The sequence below is a fragment of the Macaca nemestrina genome, chromosome 19, assembly GCF_043159975.1.
Source record: "Macaca nemestrina isolate mMacNem1 chromosome 19, mMacNem.hap1, whole genome shotgun sequence".
In the NCBI taxonomy this organism is placed as follows: domain Eukaryota; kingdom Metazoa; phylum Chordata; class Mammalia; order Primates; family Cercopithecidae; genus Macaca; species Macaca nemestrina.
Window position 1 is genome coordinate 14,567,292 of NC_092143.1, and position 25,322 is coordinate 14,592,613.

At 37.8% G+C, this 25,322-nt stretch overlaps 1 protein-coding gene across 3 annotated transcripts in view; it reads right to left on the minus strand.

The window, feature by feature from the left end:
• Positions 1-25,322, minus strand: part of LOC105476970 (cadherin 7) — a 138,963-nt gene that overhangs the window by 80,313 nt on the left and 33,328 nt on the right. For all 3 annotated transcript variants that reach the window (XR_011616821.1, XM_071085216.1, XM_011733265.3), the window contains one exon: positions 663-957. Coding sequence is in view for 2 of the 3 variants with exons in the window: in XM_071085216.1 (XP_070941317.1) it covers positions 663-957 (295 nt within the window). In the remaining variant the exon portion in view is untranslated. The remainder of the gene's footprint in view (positions 1-662; positions 958-25,322) is intronic.

Genomic DNA, 25,322 nt, shown 5'->3' on the forward strand with positions numbered 1-25,322 from the left:
AGCATCAGGAAGAGTAATTTAGGGATGCTGGGCTTAATACTTAGGTAATGGGATAATCTGTGCAGCAAACCACCATGGCACACGTTTACCTATCTAACCTGCACATCTGCACATGTATCCCTGAAATTAAAATTTTAAAATAATCAGTGGTGGCATGTGGATGGCCATTTGTAGGTTCAATCATACTCATTACAATTAAACAGATCAGCCGATCCAAATATTAGCCTGGCTAGCCATCAATGGCCTTCTTGATACACTGGCCATAGAGAGATGTTTAGAACAATGAATCAATATCTTAATATCATGGAAAGAAAAGTAAACACTGGCCTGTGTCTGGAAGAATTGTTTGTTAACTTCTGAGGCATCACTGTAATCATTTAAAAATATAAATAAATATCAAGTTGAAAAAAATGTAAGATTAAAGTAATTTCCTGAAAACATTGAAATAGCTGTACAAAAACAATTTCCTAATTTTCCATACAAATAAATTAATAAGTTAAGTTAATGGATACTGGCCACCAACATGTCTCAAACATTTCCCTCACCCTAACTGACAATTGCTACGTACATACAGTCTATTCAGTACTTAAGCATGATTTAATTTTAAATAAAAAACTCCCCAAATCAGCCACAGGCTACAAAGCAGATTGTTCTTTACTTACCCACAGGAGACATTTCTGGAACTCCTGCCGTGTATGGGCCATCCAAAAATTTGGGTTCGTTGTCGTTGATATCCTGAATTTTGATGACAAACTCCGACTCGGGCTCCACGGGTTTGTTGGTGAGCCTGTCCAGAGCTTGAGCTCGGAGCGTGTAGTAGGCCTGCTCCTCACGATCCAGTCTCTTGGTGGCATGAATATCCCCAGTGTTCTCATCAATAATGAAAATGGAACTTGCCCCTTCGCCTGACAAGATGTATTTGATGGAACCATCTCCTTTATCAACATCAGAGTGAAGCTGGTGAAAAATTCATGTGAGATGAGATTAACTTACAAGAGAGTCAGCGATACGGAGATATGTAAAAATAATTCTTATGTCAGGTAGGAGTACACGAAATTTTATTGTTCTTGGAAAGATAAGCTGAACGTTTATTGTGCACAGCAGAAAGGCTATGAGAATGTGTCAGCTTGTACTTGTGAGCAAGACAATTTCATTTCTTCCTGTAAACAGTCACATTTCCAAAGGTATTTTATATCAGTCCCAAAGTTGGGAACTGATTGTAGTGTTATTTTTTATTTGATCTGTCCTTGCCAGTTTTAGCCATCTTCTTTGAACAGAGCAGGCATTCGGTAAACATGTATAATTGGTTGATTTGATCTACTCCAAGCAAAGAAACTTTCTATAGAACATTTGTAAATCTAGTTCCAACATACCATTTAATATGCTTAGAAACCCCCATATGCCCTTCTCTCCCTCCTTCCTGCCCTGTCCCCACTCACACTCCTTTCTGTGATTAACGAGTACGGCTGGATGTCCAGTCTCTAAATCTGTCTCCAAATCCTGTTCTGTATTTTAAAAATTGGAGCTGAAAAAAAAATGACACAGCTCTCTCAAGTAGGAATTTTAAATCAATACACGCATGGGACTTCAGCTAAACCCTTTCTTGAAATACCAAGAACTGCATTCGACTTGCATGATTAAGCACAGCATCAGCAGCACAGCAGTCCCTCCCGATTTGCGTTTCACATCTGGAGCTGTCCCTGCTGTATGTCAGAACATTATGCTGAACAGACGAACCTCAGGAAACTCAGACGTAATTACATATTTCCCTGAACTTCATAACCTGAGAAACGCACTACTCAATCCGTCATTTCAACAATCTTTCACCCCCTATAACTGCCATCATTCTGGGCTTTGGTTAATATGAATGTAAAATCCAATTTACCAAATAATAAAGCTTTTCGCTGCCCTTCAGAACTACGTTTGCGTTTTTTAAAAGACAAGGTGCTAAAGAGATATAAAATATGAAAAAAAAAAAAACACCGAGGAAAGTATGGACACAGTACATTTTCATCCTTCCCTGGTAGCTGTTGAGGACATAGCTTTTTGTACCTTGAATTTCTGTAAATGATTGTTTTACTGCACTGTAACAGCTGTGTTTATCCTCTGCTTACAAGTACTTGAATACCTGATTTATCTTTTGGTTTCGATAGGACTACATAATACAAAAAGTAAATTTCTGGCACCAGTTATAATTTAATTTTTTTCAGTGTGAATTATCTAGTGGATCCTAAGCCATACGTTTATTCAGTGTACGGAAAAGGTGTGTTCTTCAACTATTGTGAATTATTTAACTTTCTCAAGTCATTTTTAGGGTTATGATTATATATGTAACTCCCTCTAATTTATAATACAAAGGGTGAAATATGAGAATTATTATAGTTTTAATTATTAAGAACTTCCTAGATGTCAGTCACTATGCTTAACATTCTTTTTTTTTAACAAAACAATACTTTTATTTTAGGTTCAGAGGTACATGTGAAGGTTTGTTACATGGGTAAAACATTATTTACATAGTAACTCATTCAATATTCACATTTGCCCTTAATCCTACTAACAAATGAAGAAACTGAGGTAGAGAAAGGCTAAGAACCTTGCCTGAAGTGGCCCAACCAACTCTGGCAGACGCAGGATTATGAAAACCGGCAGGCTGGTCTAAAGCCCACATCCCCACTCCCTATAATGAGATCCAGCCTCCAGGATAGGAACTGTTGTGCTGTGTGCTAGGGTCTTCAAGAGTTGATGCAAAGGGGAATGTGAGGAAAGAAGGGAATATGCAACCAAACCCACCTGATCACCCCCCAAATCTTCAAGAAGCTCAGTGCTTCGAGTGGTTTCCATCTGTACGTTTTATGACTTACCAACAGGGTCCCTTCTTGCCATTACATAACAATAAACTCCACCACACTCAGTAGCACATAGCAAAAAACTTGACTCCCAAGACAAATGCAGATGATGGATGAAAACAAGTTGTTTTTAAAACAAGCTTCCAGTCCCTGGGCCGCTTAAATGCTCAATGCTGCTCTCCTAAGGCTCCCTCACCCTCATCTGTGCTCCCATGGGGCGGCAGCTGGTGGCAACTTATCTACACGTTACTGCTGACAGTGGCGTGCAATGTTAGAACATCCAGAAGACCACAAGAAATATCAATTATACATGAGTCATGTCTTTAATCAAAGCTTTTTTACACTGAAATCACATGAACGATTTTCATTTACAGAACAAACCCTATGATTCATTTACCTAATTCCTACCAGCTGATCACTGTTTTCGTGGCATGGCGCTACAATGTCCCTGTGGTATTCCAAGTATGAGAAACAAAACAAATTTATTTTCAGGAAAACTCACACAATAAGTCCTGACTGTGAACTTCAACCTGAGCTCTGATGCTGCATTTTATTAAATATTATGGGGTTGTCAGTTGTTCTCCATTACTGACAACATCAGAACTTAAAAGTTTCATACTGCTGGATTCTCCAATCATTCAACAATCAAATTCTTCCTCTTCTACTACCTACCTGTGCCCCACCCATGCCCCACCACCCCGGCCCCGCACACATCCTGTTTCAGGAGCCCTACACTTTACTATTCTTCCCATTGCTGACAATTTTCTCCCAGCTGGTACCATCACTAGGCTTCTAACCACTGCCAAAATTCACAAGCAGAAAATTGCTTGGAGCCTATACTCAGTGTCTTTGCAAAGTTACTCTAAGCATCTGTGGTTAAAAGGGACCAACTTTGAATTGTTAAAATGGGTACATAATTATCTGAGTCATTCAGACATTTAATCTGTGAGACTTTGTGCATTTTACTAATCCTAATAGGTGGAGTGAAATCCACACTCTTAGTAAAAAACTCCTCTCTCTTTGATGAAAAAGAATGCTCAGCAAAGAAATGTTTTCAAGTGTAGAAATAGCAAATCACATTCTTAAGTTGACAAGTGTCTACGTAGGCATGTGCACACTCACAGACACACACACACACAGAGGCATGGACACATGCATGGACACCTTTGAGAATAACTATAACAACTCGAACAGAAAAATGTTACTCTCTGCTGTGAAAACCCTTGACCAAGAAAAAAAACAAACTATGATCCTATAAAATGGTAAATAAGTACAAAAGCAAAATAAACAATGCAACCAAAGACAAGTATTTGTGCTCTATTTGGGGACAGAACAGCGAATCACCTAAGTCTATTCTACTCACAAATACCCTTGCAAATGTGAACCTGAGATTAGCCTAAACAATAATAAAAAAAAATATTAATAAGCAGATAAAATTTACCTTTACTGCCTGGGTTCATAAATCATTTTCAAAGTATTTGTTTTGACTTCAAAGTAACTATTTACAGATTTTATTTTTTCAAATGAGCACAAAACATGAGAGGCATAGAACCTTAGTTGAATCTAGCTCATGATAAGGCAACAGATAAGTTGAGGAGGAGGTACGATTATGTAAATCCTGTGTCATTATGTCAGCATTATGTATTAATATGTAAGAAATATCAGACTCTCATAAACTACATAGACCATGAATGCAAATTACATTTTACATGTACCCTAAAATATATCTGTGAATAATCCATTAATGTTCCATCAGGCCCTGCTTCATAGAGCACCCCCCACCATGAGTCTATTGTATCCGAGCCCTTTTTCATTCATTCTGAACTATAATCCTAGTTCAGAATCATCAAACCTTTCACTTGGGCTATTGCAAAACATCTCAATTATTTTTTAATTTAATAACTCACATTGTCTAGGCTGTCAGAATCAAATTATTTCCTCTAAAACATATATTAAATTCTATCACACCCCTCATTAAATATGTTTTTGTCCACAAGAGTATCTTTATTGATAAGTGCTGAAAGATAACACTGAGATATCATAAGATATCATATTTGCACAACAATGTTAGCTCTGAAGGACTTTCATGATGGATCAGCCCCTGGGCATGGCCTGGAGCTTCCCGATGGTCCAGCCAATTGTGGCTGATTATTCCAGGAAGCATCTACTGCTATGTTTATGCTGATTTTAGAGCCTATGGAAAGTACATCTGTGCTATTTCAAAGTGTATGGAACATTTACTGGGCTGACTCTTGATCCTCCTTCTTTGGCCTTTTCAGCATGCTCACCAAATATATTTAATTGCTTCCCATGGTCTATGGATTTAATCGAAAATTCTAGGCATGAGTCCCAATCCGATTCCATTCTATCTCCCTGGCCTTGTTTTTCCACCACATATCACAGTGTAGTCTATGGTCCAAGTGTGCTGGACTAGTTCTCACTGCCTGAGCATAGCAAGCATTTCCCATGCTTCCCAACACACCCACTCACAGACATCCAATTCAGCTTGATGCAAGTTCCCTTTTTCTGAAGTTTTACAACTGTCCTGTTTATTTCCCAGTTTCTTATTTCAATTTCTATGATAGAATTCATTTAATTCTGCTTTATATTGAAAAATCTAGTTATTTTTACATTCAACTTTAATTTATAAACTCCTTAAGAACTAAGTTCTTTTTATCACTATGTTCTACATCCTTAATAAAGTCTGTTGTATTAAATTTGGTAAATTTACAATCCACTTTGTAAAATAGCAGTATTTGTTTTATTTCAATTTCTGTCCTTTTAAGTTTTAATAGCTTTTTAAAGAAAAACAAAACAAAACAAAACAAAAAACATCCTATATCTCTGGTTTGTTCTCCATAATCCTCTGAACCACTTAGATGGAGTTCAGATGCCTTGCTTTGTTGCTCATGGTAACACTTAGTGTATGATTTTGTACTTTCACACTTACATGTTTTTGTTCCCCAGGAGACAGAGCCCTGGTAGAAACAGGCATCTTTCTTATTTCTGTTTCCTCAGCTTTTATACAGTAGTTCTCTCTCCCTTTCTCTCTCTCATAAATACATAGACATACACACATGCACGTGTGTTAAGGGAGGGTTGAAACCCACTTGCCCATCCTTGGGTGCCAGAATATCCATTACCTTCATTAAATTTTTATCCACCTTATTTTTAAATTTAAGATTGTAGAGACCAAAACTAAAAGAGCAATGCACTGATGTTCTGGTGATCTTTTTACATCTACATAACCAGATTACACTTGATATGAACTACGCGGTCTACCACTTTCAATTTATCTGCTTAAATAAAAGTCTGAAAATGGAAAACATCCTCTATTTAGGAGATGAAGGTAAAAAAAAAATCAATTCACTTTATTAATAAACTTTTCTTTCCTCTAGTACTTCTTAAATTCTGCTTATTTGATCTTACTGATGATCTTGTCTTTACTACCTAAAGCTTAGCCATGTAAAATGGAGACAAATATATCCACACTTGAACCTGCATAATTGTGACCAGTACTTGAGATGATACAGTGGACTAGGATTCATAAAGGTAAATTATTGTAATGTTAGAGTTGCACTTTTTGATGTCTTTGCCTTTGAAAAAAATACTAAATTTTCATGCCACAGAAAGACCATCTACAAACATAAGGTGAAATTTTATGAAAGAGATAATATGTATTGTGAAAGCTTTAACATTAATAAATGAAACTAGAAACTAAAGCCTCTGTGATGCTCACTGACTTATTTACAATAAGGATGACAATAATTGCAGCTTTGTATTAAATGTTTCCTTATAATGAACGTTGGAATAAGAAAAAATACATTGTAATATAAATAAAACACATACTGGTGCTATTGCATTTGTGTCAAAAAAATGAAGTTAATGCTAGCAAAGTAAAAAAATGTGTTTTTCAGAGCAGTAAGTTAATCAATCTGAGAGTGATTTTTATTAAATATTAATAAAGTATTAAAAGTAAATTTTACCACTGATTTACTTATTATAGATTCCTGACTTTTAAAATTTAAAAGTGTATTCCAGATTATTAGAACCCATGCAGGGTAAGTCTATTAAAATTTTACAAGTTTACAATTACTAGTACAGAAAGTAGATTTAAACAATGATTGGCAGAAGTATAACTGCCTGAATATACATATGATAAACAAATTTTCTTTTCTCATAATGTCTTTTAATAAATATTTTCCACATACCACTGGATATGTTGCAATTATCAAGCTGTTGAAGAAATGTTATAGATGAAAACAAATGTATGAGTCATTTCTTTCTGCTTGAAGTATTCCTAATTTATAATTATTACTGTAATTCAAGGTAATGGAACATAATTTACTTGTAAAGCATCTCTAATGAAGACAGTGGTTTAAGAAGTAAAGATATTGTTTAACAAACAGGAATAAAGGAAAGAAATATAACTCAGGAAGTACATGGGTAATGGTAATATTGCTGAAAAATTCATTTCTTTTATTAAGTAATAAATAAAAAGAAAAAAAATACTACTCATATTGTTTTTATTCTCCGAAAAAGTTCACAGTAAGTCACTTGTGACAAACAGCCATTCTAGGGGGTCACAGTCCATTTTCTTAGAAGCAGAATGGCCCAATTGGAAGGTCAATGCAAAGAAGCCCCAGGTATGGCTACTGAATCTCCATTCTGCTCCATGTTGTGTTGTCTTGATGGTGCTTGAGTCCCAGTTTATGCATCTGTTATACATCCACATCTGTAAATGGACAACTGGCTTTGAATGTTGGAGTGAGGATAAAATAAAAAGATGCATTTGGAAGTAATTTTGTAATATTAAATTTTCCATCCATATTAACACATTTCCATATAGTGGTGTAATATACTTATCTGCATTCCTTAGGGAAAACAGTCCTGCTTTGGAGTGAAAAGGTCATAGATCTGTGCCTACGACCTGGTTACTTAAAGCTTCACGTTCACAGACACAGCTTTTTCATCAGGGACCAAGAGACAGCAACTCAAAAAAGCATTCTTTATTCCACACAGCTACATTCACTTCCCTAAAGAAAACCCCCATCCTGTCTCTGATTGCTGTCTCCAGGCCAGATCCACAACTCTCACACAACTTAAGAAATCCGCCTACAGTCGAATTCTTAATGATCAGAATCGAAGCTGAGGCTTCCTCTTCGCTTAGTGTAATTGTGAATGCTTCATGCTCTCTACTTGAGGGCTCGCCGGATAGGAGAGTACCTTGCTCTCTTAGTTGTAAACTCCATGAAATAGGCCAGAAGCACTTAAAAGCAACCCCTGGAGAGACTCAGCTTTTTATCAAAAGAATAACTTTTAATTTTACTTTTTAAAATGAGACCGGTTGAGCAGGAAATGTATATAACCAAGGCAAAAGCAACACCACTCAAAGTGAGGTATCTGTTTTTTGGAATTAAGATAAAAACAGAATTTGAGATGAATGGCTTAGCAACTGTTATAGTAAGCTCACCAAATAATTTCATGTCTGTTGAACCCAAATACAATGATAAAAATAATGGGAATTGATTTTTTTTATCTAAGAAATTTATTTTTATTGCATTTTACAAAACTAGCATCAAGTGACAATAGTATAGTGTGTTCTTAGAAAAACAAATGTGTGCACAAAAACACAACTGACAACAAAACACACCCTGTCCTTTCATCACAGATCCATTGAGAAGCACTGGGCCCATGAAAAAAACCCTACATGAAAACTGTTTTCAATGCTTCTAGGCAAAAGTCCATCTAACACTTCTTCCCTGTCATAACATTAGAGATGACTGGAAGATACCATGATGAAGGCAGAGAGCAATCTGAGAGCTCATCTTTAAGACTTGCACAGATGTTTTGTACCTGGTGTTTTGGAGAAGGTATACAAGTACATGTTGCAGACGCCAATAGCATAAGGTGTTCACAAAATGTTTCTCGGAGTTGTCTGCACTACAGTGCTTTGTCCATTAGAAAATATCAATGATAACAGCTAAAGCAACGGAAATAAAAGTTCAGAGTCTCCATTTGGTTGAGGGGAGAAAATGTCAACACTTGTATAATCTAAAGAGAGAATTTTCTAAAGCATCTTTTCAATTCTAATGTAAGAATAATGTTTGTTCAATGTGGTCTAACGGAAGCCAATGCCTGGACAAAGATAAGGACAAACACAGAATGTCAGAGATAATGCAGAACAAGGAGGGGAAACTGAAAAGGAGCTAGGTAAGAGGACAGATGGTGACTTAGCCACACCTCTTTTTCCCTTTTATTTTTTATGGGGGGGATGGACTCTCGCTCTATCGCTCAGGCTGGAGTGCAGTGGCGCAATCTTGGCTCACTGCAAGCTCTGCCTCCCGGGGGTAAGCAGAACACTGAAGACCAAGAACCAAAGGATCAGAATGGGATTGTCCTTCTTACCTCACTCCTATTGACTCACTGGGTGTTGATGTGTGCTTCTCATTCCTACAGCAGGGTGACTCTACCAGGTTCACAAGGTATGTCGGTCCCATTCTCTTGGGACTCCTGGCACCTAGGGACCAGCAGACTAGGACAAGTGTCACAATCCTGGTAGGTGTAACCTATCTTGATCATCAGGAGGAGGTGGGCTTCTGTTATCTAATGGGGGTTTCTGTTAGTGTCTGGACACTAGAGTGTCTCTTGATGTTCTCTTGTCCATCTTAATGGCAAATGGACAAGTGAAAGAACCTGTCCAAGGGGGAGCTGGAGATGAGAGGGATGTGATGAGTACCACTTGCAACCTGGAGATTCTTAATCTTCTCGTGAATTCTAGCAGGAAAGAGGGCCTAACATATTTCTGCAGAACTGTTTCCTGAACTTACTACATGAAGCAAGTGGATATGACTGGTGCAAGGGGCTGACTCTAGGGCATGTCATGAAAGCCTCCCAGATCCCCTCCCTGCTTCACCAAATGAAACACTGGTGTGCTGGTGGCCAACACATCTCAGCTAAGTCCTTTCCAAAAGTCGTCCTCAGTTGAAGAGAGCCACCTTGACCAAAGGTAACACATCTTTCTTAAGAACAGGCTACATTCAATGATGATTGGCTGCCATGAGCCTTTAAAGCTCCTCCTTCTCCCCTTAACTCAGGACAGCTATAAAGACCTTTCCCTACTCCTGAACTCTCCATAAGGTCAGCCAAGTCCTAGGCTGCTTTGTTCAACAACTTTTACTGCCCAATCCTATTTCCTTCTTTTCTCCCTCACAAGGGTTTATTCCAAGAATGTACTCCAATAAATTCCTTACGGGCAAATCCACCCTGGTCCAGGTCTGTTTCCTATGCAACCTTACCTGCAGCATGCACACACATTACCAACTCAGTAACTAATGAATCACAGAGCTTGGCTCCTTGGTACTCATGCATACCATGCTCTCTCCTTCAGAGGCACAGGTGATAGAGGGGAACATGTATGTCATTTGTTGAGAGATGTGTACTTGTTGATAAGAAGCAGCAGCCACTGAAGTAGAGGCTGTCAAATGGCAAAATTCATAAAAGTTGTAGCCCCAGGCAGTGAGTCACTCGTTTCTTTCAGTAGATATCTGACATACTCTTATTTTTCCATGCTCTCAAATGCTTTGATTTATGGAAACTTCACACTGTGAATGGACCAATCCCAAGAGCATGAAGAATTCATTCTGGTGTTTTTTATTTGAGAAGAGAAAGAAGCAAAATCGCCTTAGCTCTGGGAAGCCAGCGACCCAGTTTGCATGCCTTCCTCCTCAGTTCTCTGTGTCAAGGGTTGAGTATCTTATGCTCATTCAAGTGCTGTGATGCTCAGATCACACTACTGTATAATTCAATCAGAATATCCATCCATAGTCCCAGCCTTTTTTATTTGTAAAAGCTTCCTGGGTCAAACTAGTTAATACCCAAGGTAAGAGCCACTGGCCTAAAAAGAATAGAGAAATACAGAGGAAGTTTGAGGACAATGTTCTTCCATTGTACTATCATTTTGAAAGACAGAGGAGAAATAGGGTTATTAGCTAGTTATAAAAGAGGGGAAATAAGCATGTCTGCAGAACGTTTGAAATAATTTGCTGAGAAGGTACAAATGTTTAAAAGCTTACCTCAAAAAGTCTCTGGCATAATTTCAATTTCAAAACACTAAAGCTTCCTAAATGAAAAACAAACCTGGTTCACATAACAAGACCCTCCATGGAATATGTAATTGTCTCTTCTAAAATAGAGCTGATATAAAGAATAATAAGACTATACTCTAGCCCAGGTGACCTAAGGAGGCCCGAGAGAGGTTTCCTTCTCTCAGCAAAGTATTATTTAGAAATACAGAGGAAAACAAAGTCTCCTCTGAGCTCTCTCAGGGACTCATCTCTGCAACCAGAGAAACTTGCATTCCCTGCTTTCCTGCACACTAACAATCTTGACTGCAGTTGTTAATGCCCTAAGGATAAACATTTTCATAAAGAAATGTAATAAAATGGGCAGAAATCAATAGGAAGAAAAAGGGAAAAAAAGAGAGTGATGTGGAAGAAACAAGCAATGACCATAATAAAGTCAATAATTAGGTTGATGTGAGAATACGACATTCTCAAATAGCCATTAATATTATTCCATGGACTCTGGAAAGGTATATTGGCTTTCCAAGGAGAGATTGGCCATGATTTGTTGTTGTTGTTGTTGTTGTCTTTGCATATTGGCTGCTCTGGTGTTAACAGGAGGCCACCACTAACACTGCCTGGAGAGAGTCGACCACATCACGGAACTGACGAACAGGCAAGGGAGAATCAATAACACCATTGCTTGAGGAAGATGCTTTCTGCAAAATTCTGTTTAGCTTTTCAGCTGTTTAATTTCTGTTTAGATTTTTAAACTGTAATAGGTGTCCTATTTTCTTAACGGCTACATTTATTTCACAGTTTGACTCTTCACTCCTTCTGCCCAAATGAGTATCAAATACAGAAGTATATTCAGTTATTTATTAATCCACAGAACTGGGATTCAAGATGAATCAAACAACCTCTTCAGCAACATAATTAGAATTGCTCAAGCGAGTCAGCATGATATTAAAACTGCTTCAAGCCTGTGTTATGCGTTAACATGCATGAGAGCCATGGGATTTGGGGTCTCATGCCCTTGTGTTGCTCTGATGTTGGGCAACCTGCAGCCATCATTACTTTCTCTGGTCTTTACTTTGTTCATCTACAAAACAGATTGAACCAAGGGGTCTTAAAGATCTCTTCTATTCCCCAAACTCTGTACATCTCATCTAAATAAATGTGAGTAAACTACAATAATTAACTCAGTCAATAAATATGCAGTAGCTACCTAATGAATATTGTACATCCCACGAACTGCACAAGGCATGGGGGACTAAGTTCTGGGTGTGTAATGTTGTCTTATTTTAAAATAGTTTATAACGTGACACATAGGAATTGTGTAGTTATGCCACCTTGGGAAAGTCAGGAATGTTTTCAGAACATGTTCAGACTATTGTATTCAAAAAAATTCTTCTATAATTTCAAAATGTCTATTTAGTTATGGCTTGTGAAAAAAAAAGGACATTAGGTCATTTATTTCCGGATGCTTGGGAGTGACGATCTGTGTTTTCTTTTTTTTTTTTTTTTCTTGTTTTTGAGACGGAGTCTTGCTCTTTTGCCCAGGCTGGAGTGCGGTGGCGCGATCTCGGCTCACTGCAAGCTCCGCTTCCGGGGTTCACGCCATTCTCCTGCCTCAGCCTCCCGAGTAGCTGGGACTATAGGCGCCGCCACCTCGCCCGGCTAATTTTTTGTATTAGAGAGGGTTTAGAGGGTTTAGTAGAGACAGGGTTTCACTGTGGTAGCCAGGATGGTCTCGATCTCCAGACCTCGTGATCCACCCGCCTTGGCCTCCCCAAGTGCTGGGATTACAGGCGTGAGCCACCACGCCTGGCCCACGATCTGTGTTTTCTTGTGTATACCAGCTTGCAATTTGGTTAAGATAATTCAACAAAAGAAAGTAATTTTGATTTAAAAATCTATGTCCCAAGGCAAAATTAGCCGGGCGTGGTGGCGGGAGCCTGCAGTCCCAGCTACTGGGGAGTCTGAGGCAAGAGAATGGCGTGAACCCGGGAGGGGGAGCTTGCAGTGAACCGAGATGGCGCCACTCACTCCAGCCTGGGCAACAGAGTAAGACTCTATTTCAAAAAGAAAAAACAAAAAAACAAAACAACAAAAAAAAAACTATGTCAAGTACACACACAAAATATATTTAAAGGATATTGTACTAGTCCATTCTCACACTGCCATGAAGAAATACCCGAGACTGGGTAATTTATTTAAAAAAAAAAGTTTTAATTGACTCGCAGTTCTGCATGGCTGGTGAGGCTTCAGGAAACTTACAATCATGGCAGAAGGCACCTCTTCACAGGGCGGCAGGAGAGAGAATGAGGATGGAGCGAAGGGGAGTGTCTCTTATTAAACTCAGATCTTGTGAGAACTCACTATCATGAGAACAGTATGGGGGAACTGCCCCCCATGATTCAATTACCTCCCACTGGGTCCCTCCCACGACATGACGGGATTATGAGATTACAATTCAAGATGAGATTTGGGTGGGGACACAAAGCCAAACCATTTCAAGTATGTCAATATAATATGTTACCTGAACATGCAATTTTCAGGACAAGTGCATTTATTTGAAAGGACATATTATGAATGGTACTTACTTATAATTTATCTAATATCATGTACAAATCCAATTGGTATCACTTACAAATACACACACTAAGAATGTTCATTTGCTCTTCATTTCTCTGAGATTTACGATGTTATACATTTTCTCTGTACTTCATCCTGTCACATAATAGATACATAGTTTAGATGTATTATTCTATTTCAATTTTAACTATTCAAAACTCCTTGCAGCAGTACTGGGATGATAATGATTTCCTGGTAGAAACCTGCTTCTGAGGGATATTATTATAGGGAAACATTCCTGGAGGGCGTAACTTCGGATGGGTGTTTCCTCCCCTATTATCCATATTGCTTCCATTAACTAAAACATCCTTTGCTGTGGGGGAAAAAAGTATCAACTAAATCATCTTTCTTTTACATTGCTTATAATTATTAAAAACATATCCTACAACTGAATGGACATGTGTCAAATATAAAAAAATTAGTAATCACTGTTATGAATTGACTCTGAACTTCAGTACTATGTGAAATGGGAACATTTTAGCAATGATGAAATTGTGATGGAAAATTTCCTGGAACACTTGATCCATTCTAATTTAAAATCCCATCACTACTATTTCTCTATTCCTTAGACTACTTCATATTTGCAACCTTGAATTTTATTCACTCCACTTCACAAATTGTTTTATAGCTCTTTTATTCAAATAATTGACAGCTAATATTTATTGAGCATAATTATGTGTTAGACATTGTGGTAAAGGGCTCTTTGATTCTTCTGACAAACTTTTGTGGTAGGCATTATTGTACTAATTTTATACACGAGAAAACTATGATTAAGAGGACTCAGGCTTTTGCCCAAGTTTACGCAATAATTTCACAGACTTGAATGCAGGTGTCTCCAACAACGAAGCCAGTATTCTCACCCACTACACCACCCTGAGTGTGCCCATTTCCACTCCCACCCATCTCCTCTCAGAAGACATGACTTAGAAAAGCTTGGATTCTTACATTTCTCCACATGAAAAATCCAATCATTATTAAGGCAAAAACGTGAACTTAAAACAACTAAATTTTTGGGTTTTTTTTCTGACCCCTCCTTGTCCCTTGTTCCCAACCCCCAATTGGTTGTCAATTCACAATGTTCCATCTCCATAGCTCAATAACCTCCTTTTTCTTTGTCTCTACTCCACCCATTTCTGCCCTGAATCAGGATGGTTTTATTTCTCACACAGATTAACAGCTTAGCAATTTATACTTTGTATAGTAAAAAAGACTTGTAGATGTTTAAAGGGTCACCTACTCTTCAACATGTCTAATCCATAGCGTTACATGATTGTCATGTGCATCTTATTAAAACACATCGCTATTCTTCTCTAGATCGAAATCGATAGTTCCCTACAACTTTCCATATTAAAGATCAGCTTAGTATTCAAAATGTTCAATGGTATGGTGTCTTTGACTGTAATGTACACTATAATCTTACATACTACCACAAAAGAAAAAAAATGTGTATTATCACTTTAAAACATTATGTATCATAACAAGCATCCTGATTTTGGAAGGTAAAATGTGGAAAAAGATGCATTTTATAATTGATAGTATGTGCTATTTTTGATTCTTGTCTCCTACTTCCTACTTCTAATTCCCTATTCTTCTATATTCCCCCTTCTGCCCTGGGAATGCACCAGGCTTTACAAAGCAACAATGTATCACCCACAGCTTTCCTATAATCAAATGCATCAAATTCTATAGCAAAATTATTCATATTTTGCACTTTTCTAAAATAAAAATCAAGAAAAACCAAATCAAAGTGTAAGGAGCACATGAAGTCATGAATATTATGTGTTGTTCAAAGAAACATGATGACAACAGCTTCAATCAATGCCAGCATTTTGTTTATTACTGCTAGTGCATGTGTTTTCTTCACATCTAAGATTATCTTACTCTTATTTTCTTTACAAAATCAAGTCTCCTTTGCAATCACACTGAATGACAGGATACTTTGGTGATTAGTACAGTGTGATGAGATGTTCTAGGGAACTTATAATCACCATCATTAACAATAAATCTTACCTAATTTTTGAGATCCGATCTACAGACATAGCTGTGATAATATTGTTTTAAAGGCTTTTAATGCACAGAGAAATATTTCTGCTGTGTAATAAAATAGAAATAAATGTATTTGCTGGAATTTCTCTCTCTCTCTCTCTTTTTTTTTTTTTTTTTTGAGACTGGGTGTCACTGTCACCCTGGCTGGAGTACAGTGGCACTACAAGACTCCACCTCTCAGACTCAAGCAGTCCTCCCACCACAGCCTGTGGAGAAGCTGAGATGATACATATATGACACCACATCCAGCTAATTTTCATATTTTTTAGTATTTTTGTAGAGACAGGGTTTCGCCCCAGGCTGGTCTCAAATTCTTGAGCTCAAGTGGTCTGCCCACCTCAGCCTCCCAAAGTGCTGAGATTACAAGTGTGAGCCTCTGCACCTGGCCTCAGAATTTTTTTTAGATTTATTCAGAAAAAATGTTTCATAAACTTTATGTGGTGGAGAGTGAGAAACTCACCCACTGCACACAAATGCTCAAGTTGTAAGACATAATTACTAAATCTCCCAATACAACTAAAGAAGAGCGAGATAAACCAGTAGCTGATGCTCCACAGAGTACAGCATCAAGGAAAATACATTAAACCCTCCAAGGCAGGGTCTCAGAGGTGGGACAGCCAAGAGCGGAATGCCAGATGAGGATTTGTTAAGAGGGATGCTGTACTGCACTCCCCACTGCCTCCCTTATCTTTAATAATGATTTTTTAAATGTTACAAAATGCTTGATGTAATTGGTTTTTTAATGGAAATTGGCAAAGAGCTGAGTTTTCACGCAGGCCAAACAGAATTAGCCTGTATGGATAAGAGGGCTTCTGGAGACTGGGTAACAATGGATAGAGTGAAGAGTGTTTTGATTTTTTTTTTTTTTTTTGCTTCTCTAGAGGGCACAGTGCTACAACATTAGAATGCAACTCTGTGGCCATATAAAGAAAAAGCAAAAAAGCTGAAAACCTACTATTCCAGAATACAGTATTATCCACACACGTATTACCTTAGAAGATGCATAGATTCTCCTATCTGCATTGTCCTTTCTGAAATTATAAGGTGAAAACGCTGTAAGGTAAAACGGCTAACACGCAGCCCTAGGGTGGAATATTGCCTGCTGCCTCACCTACAAGATTCTCTGAGGGAAATGACACGGGGCCTCTTCAAGGTTTAGTTGTTTGATTCTTTACACTTATACTCAACAGACACTGACCTCGTTTTGAGCCCTAGGGGGCTTATCAATTCACTCTTCCCGAGTACAGAAATCAGAAAACCCTCCTTTTTCCTTTTCTTCTTTTCTTTCCCAAATTCTCTAAGATGTCTTCCCTATTTTTTCAGTCTTAAAAAAAAAAAAAAAAAAAAAGACTGGCTGCAGCAGACATTCCGGGGTTCCATGGAGTACAGCTAGAACTTTTAAGAGCCATTTTTAAATGCAGAGAATGTCAGCCTCAGGGGCACTTAAGAAAAATATCTAACATACCCCTATGTAATAAATAGTTCATGTAGTTTGCAAATCTTAATGTCTAGGTCCAGTATAAACACATTAGCATACTAGGCAGAGAAAGTTTATTTAGTCAAAGGCCATTTAATTAAAAACCAGAGATAGCCATTTAAAATAAAGGCCACAGAGAAACACATGAAAGATAAGGATGACTGGAGAACACACACAACCATTAGAGTAGAAGGAATTTAAACTAGACAAGTTGCATTTGTTTCCCCAATAATTCTGCCACATTCTAAAGAAATTATGAAACTAGGGACAGTGTTTACTGAACAGAATCCCAGAGTGAGCTTTACACGATTATATACATTATGTCATGTCACAAGGCTCCTAAGAATTCCATAAGCCATTTTCTGTATCTTTAAAGAACAGAAAATAAGTCTTGGCATAAGCTGGCTACACTGTAACATTATTGGACTAGTTCATGCAGTGAGAATTCACAGCATCTGACATCGGATTAAACAGAAGATGGCCCAGAGTGGAATGGAGAGCATGGTCTGTGATCAAGTCAGTTTGACTCTACTGCTTATTAAACTTTCTCTCAGCTTAACTTTCCCATATGTACAAATGAACCAGTGAGAACAATGTCTCCTCTACCTCATTTTTTTAAGACTCCAGTGAAATAATGTAAAAGAACATAGCTTACCAACCACATAATATTAAATAAAGGGAATTATGTTAGTGCTACTGGATCAAGAACACCACATAGAAAGACCAGGGTTTCAGGCCGGGCGCGGTGGCTCACACCTGTAATCCCAGCACTTTGGGAGGCCGAGGCGGGCGGATCACGAGGTCAGGAGATCGAGGCCATCCGGGCTGACACGGTGAAACCCTGTCTCTACTAAAAAATACAAAACAAAATTAGCCGGGTGTGGCGGCGGCACCTGTAGTCCCAGCTACTTGGGAGACTAAGGCAGGAGAATGGAGTGAACCCGGGAGGCGGAGCTTGCAGCGAGCCGAGATCGCGCCACTGCACTCCAGCCTGGGCGACAGCGCGAGACCAGGGTTTCAAATCAAACTGTGTTACTAATTTGTATGCATAAACATATGCAAAGAGCTGGCCTATTAAACGTGTAACAGTGTAACATTGTAATATACACAAACATGCACACAGACATCAACACACACGCATGTACTCTCAGATGTTTCATGTTTCAAATGAAGATGATAACCAGAGACTAAAAGACAGAGGTGTCATTTCTCATATTCAGATTAAATCATTCTTCAAATATTTTATACATGTAAACGAAGGTTGCCTCATAAGTAAGAATATTAATTAAATCTGTAAACATCTTTTACGTTTTTGAAAGCCCGTTTTGTAAGTAACTAGAGTTCTTTTCTGTTCGAGGTGTCTAAATAATGTACTGTTACAAAAACAGCAATGGTTCATAGGTACTTCATACTTTAATGGGTCCATTTTGAACTAATCAATTACCTTTTGTTTGTTTGTTTTGTTCTGAGACAGCGTTTCACTCTGTTGCCCAAACTGGAGTGCAGTGATGCAATCTCAGCTTCCTGCAACCTCTGCTTCCATGGTTCAAGTGATTCTCCTGCCTCAGCCTTCTGAGTTGCTGGGATTACAGGCGTGCACCACCACATCAGGCTAATTCTGTATTTTTAGTAAAGGCAGGATTTCATAATGTTGGCCAGGCTGGTCTTGGACTCCTGACCTCAAGTGATCCTCCCGCCTTGGCCTCCCAAATTGCTGGGATAGCAGGCAATCAGTTACCTTTTATACATAGTCTGTAACAATGATTTTCCTATAAAGACTACTAAGTCTACTTAATGTAGTATTTTTTTAAAAAAAGTATTCCTGACTACTTGGGTGAACAGAAAAAGAGAATGAAGAGGAGAAAGAGAATATAAAAATCAGTGCATTGTAGAGTACTTGTTCTTACCCTTCACTCTCAAGGGACCTTGTTAATAATCAAGCTTACAGTCTATTCTTCTTTATTGAGAGGCATAAAATAATATATGCTTCACCATCAAACAGGTTCAATTATTTTTCCCATATACCTCTATATGTTGACTATTTCATGCATGCACACCTCCACATATATATCCCTCAGGCAACTTCTTTTTTTTTTTAGACAGATTCTCGCTCTGTCGCCCAGGCTGGAGTGCAGTGGCATGATCTTGGCTCACTGCAAACCCCGCTTCCTGGGTACACGCTATTCTCCTGCCTCAGCCTCCCGAGTAGCTGGGACTACAGGTGTCCGCCACCATGCCCGGCTATGTTGTTTTTTTTTTTTTTGTATTTTTAGTAGAGACAGGGTGTCACTGTGTTAGCCAGGATGGTCTCGATCTTCTGACCTTGTGATCCATCCACCTTGGCCTCCCAAAGTGCTGGGATTACAGGCATGAGCCACCGCACCCAGCCTCCCTCAGGCAACTTCAAATTTAACATGGTCATACTGCAACTTAATCTTATATATTCTTCCTAGAGCCAGAAATAGTGAATTTGTCATTCATTGAATAGAACATACTATGGGAGAGGTCCCCTTGCTGGTGCTGTAGATGCACCAATGAGTAAGACACCTCCCTACTTCCTTTCCCTCTGCCTAGATCCCTCCTAACATCCTCAACTCCATACTTACTGTTAAACATCTCACAACCACTCTGCTTTCCAAATAATTGTTATTTATCTGATCCTTTTAACTTCATCCATAACCATTTTTCAGTCCTCACCATATCCTGCCTGGAATATTTAAACTCTCACTGACTTGGTTTTCTGTCTCCTGTCTTACCCACCACCCCAAATGTTACAGACTTTGACTGTAATAGAATTGATGTTTCTAAAATGCAAACTGGCTCAGAACCATCCTCAAACTTACCAAAAGACAAACAAAAACAAAACAACAACAACAACAAAAACTACTTAGCACATATATTAAACTTTCATGATGTGGCTGGCTGTTACTGGTTGTCTTCGTTTTTATTTGTTCTATACTTTGACCATTTGAATCAATTACAGACTCCTAAACAGATTGTATTTTCTCCAGTCTCCATGGCTTTGCATAAGCTGCTTCTTTTGAACAATACCTTTTTCTCTAGTCCCATTTATTTAGGAGTCACTTTCTCATCCTTCAAGGCTCAGCTGAAATATTACCTCCTCTTTAAAGACCTGCCTGATGTGCCAGGCTGATTTTGATATTCTTTCCTTAATCATCCACTGCACATTTATAAAATTCACCAGCAAACAACACTGAGATTACATGTATGTTTACTCATATTACAATCTGCAGGAAGGACAACAATATTTCTTTGCATATTTTAAATCCGCAGTATGGCCACATGGGTGTAGAAATTATATACACCATAGGTATTTGTTCAAAGGGTAAATTAATATCCTTAAAAATATTCATGATAACATAACTTTTTATAGGACCATGATAGACTACATATTTCTTCTTGGTTTTTTATACTTCCTTAACCCATAAGTTTGATTTTCAAGCAGGCAAACCGTGTTAGCTATAGGTAAGATCTAAACTTGGATAGGGCAGAACTGTACAGAAAAAATTCTTATTGAAAATTTTTACTCACTGGAAACTTTTTCATCTAAGCAAAAGCAGGTATAACTCTATTTCCTCTTTTCCATTAAAATATATATAAAAATAGCATTCACTATTCTGTTCTTTGAACTGCACAAGTGTCTGGCAAGTGGCATCAGCAAAGGTCTATCTGATCCATGAGGTGGTGTTTTCCGAAGGCTGCAGGTGGCTAGAGGCTCAAGCAAACGCATCAGTTGAGCAAACCAGCAGATGGACCCTGTGATCTCTGCATCTGAAGTGGTCATCTATAAACATACCTGCTCGCACCACACAGCATGGCTTGCAGCTACCAACACGAACTTTACACACCATGTGATAAGTAGGGTCTTTCTTTTTCTTTCTCTCTCATTCCCTCTCTCTTTCTTTCTTTTAGAATTTCGTATTTTTTATGTATTACTTAGGACGAGTAGATTAGACAAAGCAAGCACTCGGAAGCCAACTGTTTTAGTGAAGATGACCACATATTGTTCCCTGTGCGCAAGACTTCTGTCTGTAAACTTAATTGATGATTTTAGACAGTAATGTAAAATTTGCTATGGATTTTAGTGGTGTGTCCTTGGTACATCCAGTCAGGATGTTCGTATTAACCCATGCTTTGCAACCAACCAGTCCTGTGTCTGGAGCCCAACAGTTTAACAAGTTGTTCACCTGATAAACTTGAATCAATTCCTGATTATACAAGCTTATTTCCAGAGTGTGTTCAAATGAAGAATGGAATTCAGTAAAAATATTGGGGGGAAAACCCCCAAAATTCTTAGAGTTAATATATGTTTTTCTCTTTGCCTAATATTTTAATACATGATTTCAACACTTTGATTTTCATATAATTTAATCTGTTAAAAAGTAAATGGGATTTACTCTTCTCCATTCTTCACACTAACTGGTTACTCGCTTTCTCTTAAATTTCATCAACTTTTTCAGGAAATACATTATCCGTATATCTACTGACTGTATAGTCCCGTTAGCCTCAGACTACTTAAAAATTGTAGTATTGTAGCTATGTTCACCTGTGTAATGTATTTTAAAAACACATACATCACATCATCCGCTAGGTGCTGAGAATGCAAAATTGAGAGCAGATCCACTCTCACCCGAGAGAAGAGCAGTCCACTAAATGGGTAATCAGAGCTCTGCCTTATGACTTTGTGGTTCCTGCCTTTATATATCTGGAAAGGCCATCCAGTCTTTCATTGTGCAGAATTTAAAATCAAAGCAGCTCTAACTTTGTCCTTTTTTCTGTCTGGACCCTCATTACTTACACCAAATCTCCTGAAATGTAGATGAAGAATTCCTTAAAATATGTTACTTGTATTTGGTAACTACTCTCCATCCTCCTGCTGGTAGGTAAACGCCTGCTGAATCTTGTAGAATGAGTGGCAAATGCTCAATAAATCCCTGTTAAATTAAATTGAACTGATGTCAAAATCATTTCCACTAGCAGGAGCAGCACCAACTATGGCAGCAACAGAAGCAATAATTGGGAACAGCGGATAACCACCCCCCAGTCAAATTCTAATAATCCTTATATGTAGAAGGAATGTATGTTGCATAATTCAATCAATTTAAAACAATAAACTGTTTTGTCAGAAAAGCCCTTTCTACATATATATGAAATCTACTGAAATGTTAAAATAAATAATTTTGCATAAAAACTTTGTTTCATGCCTGACTTTTGGGCTGCATGTGTTGACAAATACTGCTAATGATAATGATCCTGAATCTGTTTTGGTGAAAACACATAAATATGTGATAGTCTCGTATCAGGAAAAAAAAAAAAAAAAAAAAGTTTTCGTTGATGGGCACGAAACTTAGGAAATAGAGGGGGCCTAGCGGTTTGCACCTATAATCCCAGCTACTAGGGGGGCTGAGGCCATAGGATCATTTGATGCCAAGAGTTCGAGACCAGCCTGGGCAACATACCAAGACTCTGTCTCTAAAAACATAAATTTTGTTTAATTAGCTATGCATAGTGACATACACCTGTAGTCTCAGCTACTCAAGAGGCTGAGGGGGGATGATTGTTTGAGACCAGGAATTTGGAGCTTCAGTGAGCTATGACTGTACCACTGCACTCCAGTCTGGGCAACAAAGCAAGATCTTATCTCAAAGAAAAAGAGAGAGAGAGAGAGAGAGAGAGGAGCAGCCAAGGAAATTATCTCTGACTCAGAGTAATCAGACTTATCATACCTCTTAAAGCTATCTTTTACAACATCATTTTAAACCAGAGCTGAATCCCATCACAGACATTATATTAATATATTCAATTAAACATTATCAGTACAGATTTATGGTTTGCTATGCAGAGGGAGATTTACTCTGAAGCTAGTGCAGGCTAAGATTTAGAGCTTCACACTTGCATAGGTCATTTTAAAATCCAAGAACTGGCAGGGAGGTTGTGGGCTTAGGAACATAATGATAATTTTGTAAAATGTCCAAAATAAATTTTTATGTTATTTGAAGCTTTAAAACCCATATATTTTATGTCAGCCTGAGACCCCACAAAACTCATATCTATCCTTGGTTATCACTTGAAATGTTAGGTATGCTTCTAATGTCATTTGTCAATGAGATCAAACTTAGCTTGAAAAAAAGTACTTTCTCATTGATCTCCCTGATATAATCAGGTCCATTCAGTGTACAGACAGAAGCTTGAAAATATGTTAAATATTACAGTAAAAATTTCATCGTTATCCATTCATGTTACAACCATATTAATGGGCAGCTCTACCTCAGATCAATCATCACCATTTATTTATTCAGGGTAATATCTTGGGGCCTAGGGAACCAAAAGCTGCATGCCAATGTATGGGAAACATGCAGGTGCAATCAACGCCACATGTATTTATAATGTGTTTTAAACTGAACATCTAGCATCCTGGTATAATACGCTGGTAGACATGCTCTACTGCTATCCGTACTTTTACAAATTTTATTTCTTATGTTGAAAAGTTTAATTTCGTTTTAATTTTTGTGTTACTTCCTTGAGCAGAAAGGAACTCTTCTAAAGGAAAGAATTTTGCGATCATAATTTTCTTGCTTTTTATTTGGCAATACCAAAATCAGAATAAAATTAATAAATATACCCTCCATAATGTATACAATGAACTCAAAACTAATGCCACTAGGAAAATAATATATATTAAGTTTCCCTAAACTCCATTAGATATTTTTTCATTGTTTGTCACTTAGGTTTTTTTTTCTCTTTTTTTCAAAGATTTTAGAGGTTTTCTTCTATATATGTAATATCTACTTCATTGGGCAGAGCTGACTTAGAATGCTGGCTAAGAATTTATTGTTAATGTACCTTCTACCAATAAAAGTTCTATGCTAAAGAATGTGATTCTTAAATGACCAGTATTTGCCTCAAGAATGACTCAATTAATTCCATGCTACAACTTTAACCAGACATATTTTTACTAAATTGTATTTAACATTGTACATAACCTTATCTACAACACTGTTGTCATATTCTAATGAAATGATACAATTTTCATGCTATCTCTACAGAATACTATATGTCATATTTGTTCCCATTATTTGAGGAAAGCCTAATTATATCTATATATATGACATGTATTGTATGACACATATGCTTGTTTTAGACGTATCATGGTTCTCTAATAATCAAATTCATAAAACTTGTCAGATACAACATACTGGATTCAGCCAAATTATAACTTAAACGTATTGCTTTACAAGTGGATTGTTGCAATAAATTAACTAAAATTCTAGTTAACTAAAAATCAGCCCAAAAGTCATTAATTGAACTACAGTTGCCACAGATATCATAAAAGAACAAAAGGTCAATTTCCTGATTATTATTTATTTATTCATCTGCCTATTATAAATATCTTTATCTGGAAGGGAGTTACAACGGCTGACAGGGACACTAAATATAATATAACACATAGGCCGGGCGCGGTGGCTCAAGCCTGTAATCCCAGCACTTTGGGAGGCCGAGACGGGCGGATCACGAGGTCAGGAGATCGAGACCATCCTGGCTAACACGGTGAAACCTCGTCTCTACTAAAAAATACAAAAAACTAGCCGGGCGAGGTGGTGGGCGCCTGTAGTCCCAGCTACTCGGGAGGCTGAGGCAGGAGAATGGCGGGAACCCGGGAGGCGGAGCTTGCAGTGAGCTGAGATCCGGCCACAGCACTCCAGCCTGGGCGACAGAGCGAGACTCCGTCTCAAAAAATAAAATAAAATAAAATAAAATAAAATAATAATAATAATATAACACATAAATGAACAAGGGTAAAAATGTGGAGACATAGAAAAGAATTAGTAATAGGAGGGAATCAAAACATGCTATGCAGAACTTCTTGACATTTGTTGCATCAAAAATTAAGTTCTGAGAATTGTGGCAAAAAATTAAAAGCTTAGAGATTTAAAGATCCAACAAGGAGATGAAGTGCAATGATTCCTGATATAAAGTCCATATAATGACTTCTCTCAAGGAATTCATCAAAAGAATACTGTGGAATGAAATTAACAAGATTAAGGACAGTGTTTCTATAGCACACACGAAGAAGGGTTTTCTAGGACTTCTTCTCCTTATCGTATATTTTAACTGCAGTCCAACATCATTATGTCAAAGAGCACTTCACCCACTGGAATTACACAGTGAGTCAGATAATTCACCAACTTTGTCAGAAGCTGCTTCTCCTTTCTTTTCATACACTACTTACTC